The 15,065-nt window shown below is 45.4% G+C and overlaps 1 protein-coding gene across 6 annotated transcripts in view; it reads right to left on the reverse strand.

The window, feature by feature from the left end:
* POPDC1 (popeye domain cAMP effector 1) overlaps positions 1 to 5,980 on the reverse strand; it is a 30,337-nt gene extending 24,357 nt beyond the window's left edge. For 2 of the 6 annotated variants that reach the window (XM_083831374.1, XM_083831375.1), the window contains exons 1-2: positions 5,540 to 5,784; positions 196 to 429 (exon numbers count right to left, since the gene is read on the reverse strand). In XM_083831374.1, coding sequence (XP_083687500.1) covers positions 196 to 418 — 223 coding nt within the window. In that variant the 5' untranslated portion in view covers positions 419 to 429; positions 5,540 to 5,784. Of the gene's footprint in view, positions 1 to 195; positions 430 to 1,420; positions 1,784 to 3,857; positions 3,938 to 5,539; positions 5,787 to 5,926 lie in introns of those variants that run through there. The other 4 variants (XM_083831371.1, XM_083831370.1, XM_083831372.1 and 1 more) reach the window with 4 other exon arrangements.
* Positions 5,981 to 15,065: the final 9,085 nt, after the last annotated feature.

Genomic DNA, 15,065 nt, shown 5'->3' on the forward strand with positions numbered 1-15,065 from the left:
ACATAACCTTATTAGAAAACGTCTGCCTGGGTCAGAATGGACCCCCACTTACACCAAAAATGCCTTCAGCAAAGCACAGTGACCGTGAATACGTGCTGGAATTTCCCTGTGATCTGAAGAGACCCAGAGATCCCCCTGTCATGTTCACTGTTTCTGCCACAGGCAGGTTGCAAATCTCCCGAACAAGTCACCTACCTATGGTGAGCAGGCCTCGCAGAAAAATCATATGAAAATTCAGAGTAGTTGGAATAACTAGTCCAACCGCAAAACAAATATTTGCCACATGGAAAACAAGATGATGAATCTCTTTCCAGTTTTCACATGCAGTCTCATTGAAAGGCACAAGGGTGGCGTTTTTTAGGTCTGGAATAAAACCTAGTGGAGTAACAGTGAGTGGGCTAATTGCTGTAGTGTTCATCTTGAAGACCCCTGCAAAGAGACAGAGAGAAGAAAAAAAAGACCACGAGTTAAACCAAAATGCATTAGACACAGGCATGGATTTTAAGGTTTTTTTTCTTTCTTTCTAGGACATATTTTTCATTATCATTCAGGCAAAAAATTTCAAATGTTTTAAGAGGACAAGCTAGACCTCGTTCAGTAATACTTTACTATCTCTTTTTCGCCTACATGTTAGGCTTGAAGAATTCTGTATTTCAAAATTTGGACTGTATGCAAACAGCAAACAACAATGTTTGAACGCTAGCTACTATAACTTTGATTGCTCAGTAAAACATCCAGAGTATTCCTCCTAGTTCTACACAAATAGCAACCATATTTTGGTTACCCACTTATTGAATGAGCCCTTGGTCTTAGGCAAAGTAAATAATTAAGAGAATTTAACAATCTACGTAAGAACTGAAAGTAAAAAAAAAAAAAAGGCTTTTGTAGCGTAAGCCTCCTTTAGGACACACAAAGCTGTTCTTCTAAATAAGGAGTGGAAGGTCCTCAAGGAGGAACAATGCTGTCTGGTTGATTAAAAAAAAACAGCCACAAAAGCAAAAAGGAAACAAGCAAAAAACCACCACCACCCAGCAAATCTCTTTTGAGAACGGTAAATAAATATTATTGTTTCTCCTCCCAGTTGATCAGATGCTACCAAGTCAGAAGCGGAGACAGCCAGAGTGCTAAGTTTCGACAAAGTTGCGAGTCTTTCAGGGAAAGCACTTGGTCTACCTAGCGTAAGCAAGCTTGCAAGACCTCTGATTGTTTGTGGAAATCCTGGAGAAAATGAGACAGTTAAAAAACTCTGATTCCCAATCTGAAAATACACAGGCTTTGTTTTAATAGCAAGGATAAATACAGCGTATTTTCTTTTTGCACCAATTAAAATAAGATTTCTGCGGGCAAACATCTTCCCCAAACAAAGCAAAAAACGCCCTATTAAACTGCAAAGAGAAAGCGGAAGGATTCAAGACACTACCTTTAATATCTTAGAAGCCAGTCCCCGTAAGGAACTCGGTGTTACAAGTAGTCCAGGCGGTCTTCTGAACACAGACCAGTTTCCAGCTGGAATAATACCACCACCTCTAGACAGGCTGCTGGAAGCAAGAGGAAACCCTGCTTCCAGCAAAGTACGTGTGATCCCCTGCTGCTGCAGCGGGAGAGATGATACGGAGCTGTGTTTGATTCTCACTAACGAAACACATGCCTGTATCACTGAGCAAACAGACTCCGTAATATCTAACATGGTGGGATTTGCATTCAAATAAATTCTGAGAGACGGTGCCTGTCCCCACCTCGTGTGCTTGCGAACTGCCACGTAACTCAGCTGTTGAGCAGGCTTCCAGGACACGGTTAATGCAGCCCACGCTTCCTGCCGACTGGAACACACTCGGCATCTTTCTGACACTTGAGAGTGGTTGTGCTGCCTTAGCTCCATCCACTCCTTTTATTATTTCCCCCCAGCCGACTTGTGTACAGGGCTGATGCAAGCTGGACAATTTCTGAAATTAAACAGTCCTTTAAATCCCTTTTGAAAGCAGTGGGAAGAAAGAAATCAGGGAGGAAAACTCAACCTTCTTGCAACTCCTCTCAGAAGCCCAGAGCCTGTCACAGATAAGGCACGCTTCAGAGTACGCAGAGACATTTTGCAGGATCAAACACTAGCAAGGACATAGTGTACACGGTCCCTGGAACAAAATGGTTTTCAAAGAAAAATAATCTAATTTTTAACCAAAAAACCTTATTTCTCTTATTTCCTTTCTTAAGAGCTCATTTTCCTCCTTTGATTCCTACATTAGTCATTCGCAAAGGCATAAACAAATTTTACACCAAATTGCTACCCATACCCTGGATGCCCGAGCAAATTCGCAGTCCGGTTATTAAACACGCACCATCCACACGTGCTCCTACTCCTCTTCAGCTCCTGCACATGAAGTTTAGCAACGAGAGCTGCTCCGCTGTCGTACCCAAACCGTTCACGCAACCAGTGCGAGCGCGCACGACTGCAATTTTCACGTGCTGATAAGCAGAAGGTAGCTGCTGCCTCTGGGCTACGACGTTTGTGCTCATCCTATACACGTCTCATGGCTGTGCTCCCGTCGCCCCCATTTTCAAAACAACATAACCTCCCTACAGCAGGATCGCCACTTCTTCTGCAGAAAGCTAGCAGTTGAGCTTCCACGTATACTCAGTCTTCCAGCTGCCCAGTAATCTGTCAGTGAACGTGCCCCCTAATACGCCCTCATTTGGTAACAGAATGGGTAAAGACAACCAAATTCACATACATATACGCAGAACTAGCCACAACTCCATCGACTTGACTCAAGATCAAAATGGGCTGCAGCGAGGAATTTCAGCTGCATCTGATTACGAATCCACAAAGCTTTCCAGATGCTTGCTTTTTTCCCAGCCAAATTTTCTAGTGCGTGCACGAGAACAGAGGATACCTTACTCTTCTAAGACTTGGCTGTAAAGCGTCACACATTCGAAGACTGGAAACCCAGCCAGGCCTGCCAACTGTACGGCACGTGGCAATCACTCTTCTCCCAGCCCAGCCAACCCCATACTCCCCATAAGCCACGGGTGCTGATCCTGCTGGCCAAGAATTGGCATAAGGGAAGGCGTTTCTCCAACACATATTGACCTATCATTTAACAGCTTTGACAATGTAGCATCCGTAGTTGCAACAACAGGATGGTTGGTACTTTCCAAAATCTGTGCCACCTGCTTAGATGCATAAATTATAACCTTGGACACTAAATCTGCACAAATCCATTTTTATAAGCTTTAACACCTTGAAGTCTTCATATGATTACATTTGATGTTAACTTACTACTCAGCAACATCGCAGCACCCCTGCCACACTGGAGAATGTCGGAAAGCTGCAGAACTTCGAGATGGTATTTTAAAGCTGGCAGAAATAGACTTATTCTATCTGCAGGACGACACGAGGACAGACTGTGACACTGGCTCTTACGGAGGAATTTCAATTAGTGAGCTTGTTTGAGAATCAACAAAAATCAGGCACGCACAGCTACACCCTAAAATGCTATCCACAGATAACACCAGGAAGTCAAATATCCAGAAGAAGTAGCTTTTAGATCCAATTCTTTAGCCTTAACTTCTACTGTTGTCAGGTAATATTGAATTATTAGCAAAAAATCTGCTGTTCAACAGATGAACCTCAGAGTACCAAAACTTCACATTGGAAATACAGAATCACACCTTTAAAACTTTCATGTAGCATTATTTCTGCTAAGAATACAGCGTAAGATTTTAAAGTGGCGTATGTATTAATATTGAAGTTAAGAATACAAACACAGTCAAATCATTTGGAAGAATAGTGGAAATAGCATCAAGTGAAACGTAAGCTTGATGTACCATACAACAAATAATTAAAAGAATATTTTAAATACCTTGTAAATTTTCCTTCACATGGATTTTGATTTACTAAAGTAAGAGTTTGAAAATTCAGCTGACTGAAGACTCAAGCAATCTGGTTGTCCAAAAAAAAAAAAAAAGAGGAATATTGAAAACATGCAGTGACAGCGTAGTATTAAATCCACAGAAGCTAGTACAGTTAGCAAGAAAGCCGATTAACTTCTTGTGTGTATGTACTTAATAGACAGGTAAGGTGTGTAAGACATTGTGCTTTTAGGTCTAAAAATCCAAATTCTCAGAACATAAATGAACACCTGAATTGAGTTTACTCTAGGATTTTCCTGTACTCAGGACATCTTTATACGAGACCAAACTTTTGAAAGCCATTCTCAAAAGTATTTAGTCCCCAGACCATCAGACACAGATGCCTTTGAAAAAGGGGGGCTTTATGGATACGTGCACAACATTCACAAATTGTAAACCTAACAGAAAAGTTTTAAGCATTGTGTTGCACTACGAGAGCAGGCTTGCCAAGCTGACATGGGACAGCATAGAGCATCCAGCTCTCATCGTCACTCACTTTCTTGAGAATATTTGTATCCCACAGCTTTACTGCTCAGCATTATTCAAGTCAGCTTCTTAGAGCTTTCTGCAAGTATGTTTGGACACGTTTGCAGTCATTGCAAGCTCATTTACGTAGATGGACTTTGTGAGTCTAAAGAAATAGCCAAGCTCAACAATTTTTTTATACCTGCAGCTCTTTAACTACTTTTCTATGGTCTCATAGCACAAAACTGCATAGAGTCTCAACAATCAATAACGATTTCTTTGCCTTCGTGAGCTGAAGACAACTATTACTGCTAGCACAATTAAGTTAATTACAGTTTAAGTTACCACTTTCCTTTTTATAATGAAGTAGGAGTGAACGGGAAAGTAGTATAGGAAAAGATGTATTTCAATACGCTCTTTGGGGCGAGTTCATTTCTATTAAATGTGTCAGCGATGACAAAAATGTGTTAGCCTCACTCTACACAAAATTTAGCGGTCTTTTCGTCCCGCTTAGTCAACAAAAATATCCGTCCGGTGACAACCACTCTTACGTGGGCTCCGGGCAGTAACATCGGGGACGTACGATGGAGCTGGAAACGCGTTGGCTGCGTTTGCTCTCACCCTGTTCTGACTGCACCGCACAGGGACGCGCACAAAGACCCCGCCGAGGGGTGCAACCGCAGCTGTCGCCCTGCAGCCCTGCTTTCTATACCCGTGCCTACGAAGCTTTGCTTCAACCCACAGCATCCAAACCAGCATTAATAATAATAATAATAATAATAATAATAATAATAAATCAAGCAACCCGTCCCTTTCGCCCCAAAAAGGGACATCTCCAGGACGGTGGCCCCAGCGCACATGCCACCACACCAGCAAAGCTCGGCAGCGCTCAGTGAGCCCCAAATGGGGCTGCACGGACTGACCGGACTGTGATGGAAGAATAATAATATATATTAAAAATATATATATATAAAATATATTTGTTTTGTTTTTCATTTATAAGCACTACGGGAGGGGCGGGTTAAGTCAATTTCAGTACTAACAAGCCACCGAGCGACCCGACCCGCGGGGGGACACGCTGTGCCCAGGGCAGGCGGGCGAGGAGCCTCTCCCGAACCCGACCCCGGACCCGATCCCGGTGCCCGGTGCCCGGTGCCCGGCCCCTTACCTGTCCCCGGGCCCCCTGCCGGGCGCCCTCGGCAAAGTCTCCCCGCCGCTTCGGGACGGTTCGGGACGGGCCAGACGGGACGGACGGAGCGGGGTCGCTCCCCGCAGCCCCCGGCGGCAGGCGCCGTCCCGGCCGGTCCCGTCCCGTCCCCCGGCCCCGCGGCGGCCCCGTCCCGGCGCTGTGACTAAAATAGGCAGCGGCCGCCGGCGGGCTGCGGGCGGCGCCAGGCGCGGGGCCGGCACCGAGCGGCCGCAGCGCGCAGGCGCCTCCCGGCGGCCCCGGGGGGCTGCGGGGTCCCCCCGCTGAGGGGCTCCCGGCTCCGGCCCCGGGGTCCCGCCGCGGGGGGCGCTGAGGGACGCGGCGGCAGCGAGCGGCGCCCGGCTCCGCCGCCCGCAGCGGCAGGGAGGAAGGCGGCGAGGTGCCGCCGCTGGCTGTGGGGCCGGCCCGCGGCTCCGGCGGCGCGCCTGGCTGTGGGGCGGTTAAAATTAGCAGCGCCCGGTTCCCCCCGACACGCGCGGCCGGCGGCGATTCCCCTACATGGCGAGCCCGGGGCGAGCTTGGCACCTGCCGCGGCCGCCGTGTCGCCGGCGGGTGTCCCAGGCACCGAGGCGTGCCGCAGGCACCAGGGCAGGGCACGGCGCGCTCTGTCGACGGACAGACAGACAGACAGACGGCGTGTCCGTCCTCCTGCACCGCCGCTGTGGCGGGGCGAGGTCTTCGTTTTCAGGGTGCTGGCCATGGGCATCCCAGCCCGTCCCCACGGGGATCTGACGAAGTGACCAAGATGAGGGTCTTCACTGTCTTCCGATGAGCAAGCGGCAAAGTTACTGTCTACACACACACACACCAACACGAGGCCCGGTACACTCTGCCTGTGCCGTGCTTGTAACTATTTCATCTGGGACAACGCACCTGGATCTTTCCACTGAGGTGTGCCACGTTAACAGGGTTTTTATGAAGCCTGCTGCCCGGTGTAAGACCTGGTTTTCCAAAATACGAGTTTGTTACAAAGGACTGTCTTTGGGACCACGCTTCCTTGTGACTGGCCATTCTTAGCGATACGTATTCGCTGTTTCCTGAGATATGCAGAGAAAGTGAGCTGGAAAAAGGACAGGAAGAGCAGCTCGGGAGAGCGTGGCCACAGGAACGGTCACAAGAGATAGCATCGAGCGCGTGTTGGAGACCGATGCTACTCAGCTACGCTGGCTGGAACGTGGCCGAGCAGCCTGTCAGAGAGCTGCCCTACAAAGCTAGACCGACGTGTAAGCATTTTCTGTCACGTTACTGGGTGATACGCGTTGGAGAAGCACAGCTTGCTGCGCTGGTTGTGCCTTTTATAGAGACTTCAGGCTTCTCTCACTTCCCGACAGGGTTTTGGGGGGGTAACAGTGATGAACAGTGTCTGTTCAGGGATATCTATGTAGTGGAACTCTATATGGGTATGTGTATAGTTACATACAGATCTCTATATGAGTGTCTGTACGGTTACAGAGATAATGTAGATAACATTCTTTGAGTAGAATGAGTTCTTCCAAGTTTATTCTCAAGCCAAGGTCTCACGTGCCATAGGCGAATGTGCTTTAAATCTCTTCAGCGTTCAACTGTTAAACCACTGTGAAGGCATAAAGAGTTGTTTTAACCTCCCGTCTATGTCAATAAATCACAGCTTCATCAAAGTCTGCAAATATAAATTAACCTGACAGAGGCCAGACATAAAAACTATGTGCTCCACATGTATGAGGGGTTGACTTCCCACAGCCAGATCGATTTTTAGATGTGTGTTGGATTGATGCATTGTGTTAGTAGAGACAGGTCTAAGCTTTGGCATTACAGCTGTTCAGTGATGCAGACTTTCCTTCTGTTGTGTTTCTCTCTTTTGCTGTTAAAGTCTTGATAGCTTATGTACTTTCTCCGGTTTAGTTATCTTCCACAGTAATGGCCCACAGCAGACAATGTCACACGGGGGGTTGCAAGTTACCCTCTTTTGTGCCTTATCTCCATTGCTCTGCTTTGTGATCTGCGACAGTGTAAGTGAACCTCGGGGCTTGGCTGTTTCTTATGCATTGTAAGGAGACCAAAATGTGCTTATACACAGGGCAGCGCAGCTCGGCAGAGGTCCTGCGTGAGGCCAGGAGCAGAGGTGGGAGACGAAATTCCCACTCCTGTGCCTCGGCTCAGTGCAGCGAGGTTTTTTACTACGCAGACCGTTGAGTAGCAGCTTCTGAGATCGCAAGTGCTCTGCCTCTTCTGAATGAGCGCCTCCGATTCCACAGCCTTTTTTAGGCAAAGTTTTTTCACTAAAGAGAACAAATGCTTTGTATACCTAGCTGCTGTAGTTCTGGATCCCAGATGTGCCAAGCTGACACAGCTATTTTGAGACAATGGCAAGATCTATGAAACGTTTCCATTTATAGTTTCAGGAAGCATCCCCAGCATCTGCAAACTCGAAGATGTCTGCTCTAAACTAATCTTTTAAATCACAGAGTCACAGAAGGGCTGAGGTGGGCAGGGACCTCTGGAGGCCATCTGGTCCAGCCCCCCCGCTCAAGCAGGGACACCCAGAGCTGCTTGCCCAGGACCATGTGGTGGCTGTTGCGAATCTCCAAGGGGGAAACCCCACAGCCTCTGTGGGCAACCTGTGCCTGTGCTCCATCACCGCACAGCACAGAAGGGCTGCCTGGTGTTTACATGGAAAAAATTCCCTCTACAGACCATGCAGGGGGGCTCACTCAGGAAATAATTAATCTTGTATGTGTATGTTTGACAACCGTCTGAAGGGGGGTGAAATACACTGGCCGTGTGTGGTGGCTGGAGGAAGCCTAGATGTGTAGTTCAGAACTACCGCATTTCAGTGAGACAAATCCCATTACACATGCTGAAATTATGTGCCATGTGACTGAAATATTGCACACGTTTTCACAGAAAAATTATTGATTTGGGTTTTCTCTGAAAGCATCCTTGAGAATTACATTTTATTACAGGCAAGTTTATATTGAAGGGGTTTTGAATGATAAATACTCTCTCAACTCTTCAATATTCTGGAGGGCTTCTTATATAATATGTAGGAGGAGCATACGCATTCTGGCGCATCTTTATCCCATCCCCTCTGACAGTCACTTTCTGATGCATCCCAACGTAGTCTGGCCGTGTTTCCCATGGCACGTCTGCAGGGAGGCTGTCTCCTCCTTCCACAACAAGGGCTTTCTTTCTGTGAGCCTTGGGCTTTCAAGTGTCTGACTGACAGTACAGTAATTGGTTGTGCAAACTTATCAGCCGGGAGCCAAGTGTCTTCTAAAACAATCTGCCAAAGTATCCAAGTTTTAGCAGATGCACAGGTTGTCATCGATGTTTATCCAAAGGGTACATGGTCATGAGGTACAAGGGTAGAGTGAAACTGTTTGCTCTTGACGTTATCCAAACTATGCACTGTAAACAATTTATTCAGTCATGTTTAGCAGTTATCTCTGTTCCTCAATTATGTGTGATGCTGACAGTTTAAGTTGTATTTAAGTTGCTCAGGGAACAATTTCTGTGAATATAGACAAGCCCACGGTCTGCTCAGAAGCGCATTTTCTCAGCCTGATGATTGCAGAGCCTGCTATGCTACGCTTTGGCTGCCTGAATCACACTACGACCAAAAAAATAAAAGGAGACCTGCTATAAAAACTTATCATGTATCACGGTGCACCTGTCGCTGCTAAGGCAGCGGGGAAGGGCGGGGGGTCCGTCCCGAAGGGGTCTGCCTGGTTCTGGAAATAGAGGGATACTGGGAATACTGGGAGTGCTGGGTCCAAGCACGTCGCGTGTCCGGGAGGCAAGCTGCTGCTGCTATTTACCACGAGGCATCCATGAAGCAATGCAGCAGTGCCTGAGCCGGGCACCCAGTCCTCAGGGACGTGACAATGCAGAGGTGTCTCTGCAAATCCTCAGGTACATCCGTCTTTGCCACAGATCACAGCGGAGGTGTGTGGGAATGTGTTATCCTGTCTGGCTGCCCGGATAAACCAAAGGAATTGCAAACGCTGGCGGGGCATAACTGTGCGCATGCTTTTTGGTGTTGGCACAATTGCAATTAATGTTTTGTTGCAATATTAGTCCTTTTTAGCTGTGCCAGTGGCTGGTTTTGAGAAATGAAGGCTAGGCTTGAATTTCCAGGACTTCATATCTACGCATCATTAAAAACTGGTTTTCTAGGATCTTTTTAATCATCATTATTGGTAAGTATTTACAAATTTATTTCAAGACAAAAAAATTAGATGAGAAGTGCTTAACATGTCCAGAAGGATAGACAGAACTCAGGAAAGTAAAAAGGAAAAGGAAAGAGAAATATTAAAGAAGTTAACAAGTACTCAAGAAAGAAGGAAAAAGAGGAAGTGAGGGGAGACAGAAGATGAGTCTACTGCTTTATTTAAACAAATGACAGAGAAAGCATGTAGGATTTGAGAGTGAAAATATTCCATGCTCTGAGGGGGAAGAAAAAGTAAATAGATTAGCTCAGAAGAACTGAGAATGAGCATGAGATAGTTTTTTTTAGGTTAAATTTATCTTTACAAAAAGACATGATGAGATGAGAGCAAGAGTGGGGACAAAATGCATAATCACTGATACTTGGGAAGAAAGTAAGCTAAAATAAATACTAGGAACAAAAGATCAAAAGCACAAAGCAAACCTGGAATGCACAGGTTTGGTCCAACTGCACAGGAACAGGTTGCTGTAGCTCAAATATCAAGCAGGAGCATTTGATGCACTTGTTCAGACTAGCAGTCCTAAACAAGAGTCTTCGAAATGCATCCTGTTTTGAGCATAAACCTCAAAAAGATAATAAACACCCAACTTCTTGACCGAGTTAGCTGCTTCCTCTGCCATTTCAGTCAGCGTTGAGCAGCTGCTGAGGAGGGTCTGGTCTGCATTTACTGAACTCTTCGGCTCTGCTGCTTTGTAGTAGGTCCAGATGCTGGACCTCAGTTCTGCATCTTGTAAATGACTACCAAAAAGTGTGCCACAGTGTATCACACCGCAACTGCTTCTTGCTACTGTTTGATCGATCCTTGAGAATAAAGGCAAACAGAATTAAAAAAGAAAAGCGCTCTAATTTCAATGAATAAATAAGACCAGTCTTCTGATTAACGTTTATTATATTTTTTGTTCTGTAAAGAAAAAAAGCAACAAACAAAACCCTATTATACAGGGTTAAAAACAGGGATACATACTGCAATAAACAAACATAATATATATATGTGATTATTGCTTTTGCATGTAATATTAGCTTAAATACGCATATCACCATGTAAAGCAGTTTCAGAACTGAAATTGCAATGTCTATGGTAAAAGTAGTAATTTTTAACACAAAAAATATAAAAATTTTATATTCCATATTTCTTTAAAATATCCATATATATTGTGGTGTTTTTTTCCTACTAATAATTACTCATTAATTCTTTAACACATGAACACATATATTTAAAGGACACTGCATGTTTTGAAAAGCCATAACCAAACAAGAAAACGTAGACCTGGTAAAATTCAGAGCATGGGGCCGAATGACTGGTGTTTAAGAAGTCCCCATTCACTTCACTTGGGAGAGCTGCTTAAAAAGTCATCTGAGAGAGCCCTACCTTTCTATCAAGGAAAACAGGACAGTTTTGCTTCATATTCAAAATAAGTATTCAAAATATATTTTTTTTCTAAGCTAAATCTTGTAGTAAAATAGTGCATCTGCTACCACTGGATTCACTAAAAATTGCAGAGGTTTTAACATGAAGGTGACGAACCAAGCACGGTACACATTTCCAGCGCAACAGCTACGTCACACTAACTGCTGATACCCATACTCGTGTACCCTAGCAGATGTGAACTGGACCACCTCACTTTTTTTAGGGGATGTTATTTCCCGTTTACCACAGTGCACGAGAACGTGCACGAGCAGATACGGGGAGTACCTGCTGGGTTTTCACCCCACCCCATAACGTACCTGCCAGTACCCCACCACGCGGCCATGTCCTACAGCTGGGCCCCACCAGCCCAAACCCACAGTCAGGTTATCTGGATGTTCCCGTGTGCATCCTGTGGTTCACTAAAACCCTCAGGTGGGAAATGCTCAGCATGCGTGATGTCCATCTCAGCCCTGAGAGCCCAGGCACCAGGCAGGTCTCTGTCCACTTAGGGTCACAAAGCCCAAATCCCTTCCCAAAGGTAGGTGCCCGCACACATCCCTTCACAGAGCGGCCTGCTCCAACGCCCCCGTATAAAACGCGGTTGCTGGAGAAGATGGTGGTGCTGCCCGCTCCTACACAGCCAAGCGCAGTCAGAGCACTGAGCCATGAAACGGGACTTCTGGCCTTCTCAGCCTACGGGGCCGTTACACCTTACTCCTGGAAAACTACCACATCCCCCTGGCTTTAGACAAGTTCAAACCCACCTCAAAGGGAGAGTGGTATGGGAGGAGAAGGTATGACAGGAAAGAAAAAGGCTCAACGAGAGACATTCAGCCACATCCTGGGAAGCAGGGCCTCGATACACATAGTGGTTGTCTGGGAGGACAGACATCTTCATGACGAGAGCCCCCTCTCTCCTGCCCCTTTCCCAACTTTTATTGCTGAGTGTGACACCACATGGCATGGGACATCCCTTTGGTCCCTTTAGGTCAGCTGCCCTGTGCCCCCTGATGTTCCCTCCCCACCTCTCGCCCACCCCCAGCCTGCCGGCTCTGGGGGTTTGGAGGCAGTCCTGGTGCTGTGCCAGCACTGCTCAGCAATAGACACAACACCGGTGTGATACCAACGCTGCTCCAGCTACAAGTGCAGAGCACAGCACTGCATGGGCTGCTGCAGGGAAAGTCAACTCCATCCCAACCAGACCCAGTACAAATAGTTATCTACCACCATTATTTTATTGCAGTTGTTTATTCACATGACACCAGTGATTTCTTAGTCTTCTTTTCTGCAAAGACCCCACTGATGTGGGGAAATAGTGCTATCCCCACAATATACCAACAGTGTGGTGGAAGAGACAACTGAATAAAACTGTCTGGGAACCCACAGCAGAACAGCTGCTGCAAGATCCTCCTCCGACAGGCTTTTGGGAACACCCCACCTTCTCCCCAGTCCATGACAATGTTTGTGGCTTGCCAAACGACGATTTGGGTCAAAACCCTCTGCTGGCAGAACCACCTGCAATGCTGCTCAGCAGAAGGGCTTTGCCAGCCCTGGCCTTGGAGGTGGCTCCAAATCCTGCAAATCCGTCCCAGTGCCGGCGTTCCCTGCAGTTCCAGCTGCTCGCAGAGCCTCCAGCAGCGGCCGGCTGCCTCACATGATGTGCTCCTGATGCTGCTCCTACACACTGGTGCTTACGGAGCTCCACCTACACGGCTTGATTCACCACGAGGAGGTGGCATCATTTCCAGGCTAAGTTCAATTAACTCCCTTGACTCACACAGAGCACGCGATGCAGACTGCAAACGTTAGAATAGTGCAGTGAGAGAGCGAGCAGTCCTTCAGCACATCTATATGTATGAATTTCTGGCATTAATAATCTGGATTATTACAAACTATTTGCTCACTCTACTCTTTTAACACATGATGTGTTCAAACCCGTAATCCAGATTATTAATACCAGAACGTTCAAGCGCTACTCAGCCGTCTTTCTCTTTTTTAACCAATTCTGACAGCTTCACCAGAAGGCACGCTGCAGCTCGTACTGCCTCTGCCCTCTGCCCTAGGAGATTAAGCAGAAACTGCAGAGCCACAAAAATCTACCAGACAGAAAAGTTAATGTGATTTGGACAAACAGTGAAAAAAATGAAATGGCTGCTTTCCCTTGGAAAACCTGAACCTATTATATTTTTATGCATATTAATGTAAGCACAACAAGTATTTTCAAGAGAGATTAACAAATCAGCTTAATAAAGTATTTACTTTGTTCTACTGTAGAAAAATCTGTAATGCTGTAATACTTCGGGGCAGAAGAATATGCACTCAAATATTAAGAGGAATAGAGAGGAAGAAAAATATTTTATCTGTTAATGTGAATTCAGCAAATATATATTTATTTCCATTTCTTCTGTTTAAATAGTTTTATCTAAATAGCTTATGGATTCATTTAATTTTTAACAGATGGTTTGCAAGACCTGTTTATGTGAGCAGTACAACACTGTATTTTAATTTTTCATGTATATTGAGCCCAAATGCATATTATATTTATCATTTACAATATTTAAATACCATAGAGTGCTTTTTTTTTGCTGGAAGTTATCATCAACATATTACTTAATTACTGCAAACATCTGCCTTTTTTTGAGGTGTGGTGAAACTATACATCATCCAAGCATGTATCCAGCTTTCCCAGCGTTATCCTAGAGGAGGTCATATGTATGTGTATAGTTTGACACAATTATTTCCATTCCATTACAGAGTTCCCTCTGATCCCTTTGCTGGTTTGTTGGGAGGCAATTAATTCTTAAAAATGTAGGACTGGGATGGACCTCCTCAGCCACCATGTCCAGTCTCTATTAGAACAGGCAACCACATCAAATAATCTTTTTCATTAAGCATTTACAATTTGCCTTGCCTAGCATTATTAGTCATAACAGTACTTAAGGATACATCCTCTCTGGTATTCTGTAGTTCTGAGCAGAGTTGCATGCTGGAGTAAAAACATGCTGAAATTCTGTTACCTGTACTTACACTTCTGCTTGTTAAGCAAGTAGTATCTAACAAAATAACCGCAGGGCCAATCCTATGCTTATTTAAGGCATTTATCAGATGTGCATTGCTCTGCCAAAGGACTGCAGGCAACCAGCCACTGGGGCGCCCCCAGATAGGGAGGACTCGCTTTGAAGATCTCACAATATATTGCTGCATCCAATAAATTGATTTGCCATGATCCTAACTTTATAAAAGCCTCTCCTGGATAACTTTTTTTGGCTCTTCAGACTGTCCTGGGCCATGTATTTTTTGGCTTGTGCAGTAATATGAAATTTGAACCCTTCTGCAGGCTGGAAGGGCAATTCAAGCACAACGTTCACAATCCTAAAAACTCTGGAGGATGAACTGGTGCAGACAAATGAGTAAACAACCACGTGCAGCAGATTCTGACACTCTTACCTATAAAAACATTCAAATCTAGACATAACCCCATAAAAGAACATGGAACTGTTCAAAACATAAAATATGAGTACTGGGAGATCTGCTGATCGGAAAAGGATTCACGATAGTGTCCTCAGTTCGCAAGGCCACACTGATGCAATTATCCTTTCACTTAAACCAATTATTAGGGAGCCTGATCACCTCACTGACAGCTATTCCTGAGTAATAACATGGACATAACTGGGATGATGTTCGAGTCGAAGCTTCATCTTGCTCCAAATGTTTACAAACCTACAAGCGGGTTCATATGACATCATAAAAGATTGTATTATTTCACAGACATCATTCTGAGTACTTCTTTACTGAGGTAAATTATATAGATCTCCCAAAATACTGTTTTATGAATCACATACCAGAGTGTATTCTCTGTAGTACATTTTAGG

This window comes from Anser anser, assembly GCF_964211835.1.
Source record: "Anser anser genome assembly, chromosome: 3".
Taxonomy (NCBI): Eukaryota; Metazoa; Chordata; class Aves; order Anseriformes; family Anatidae; genus Anser; species Anser anser.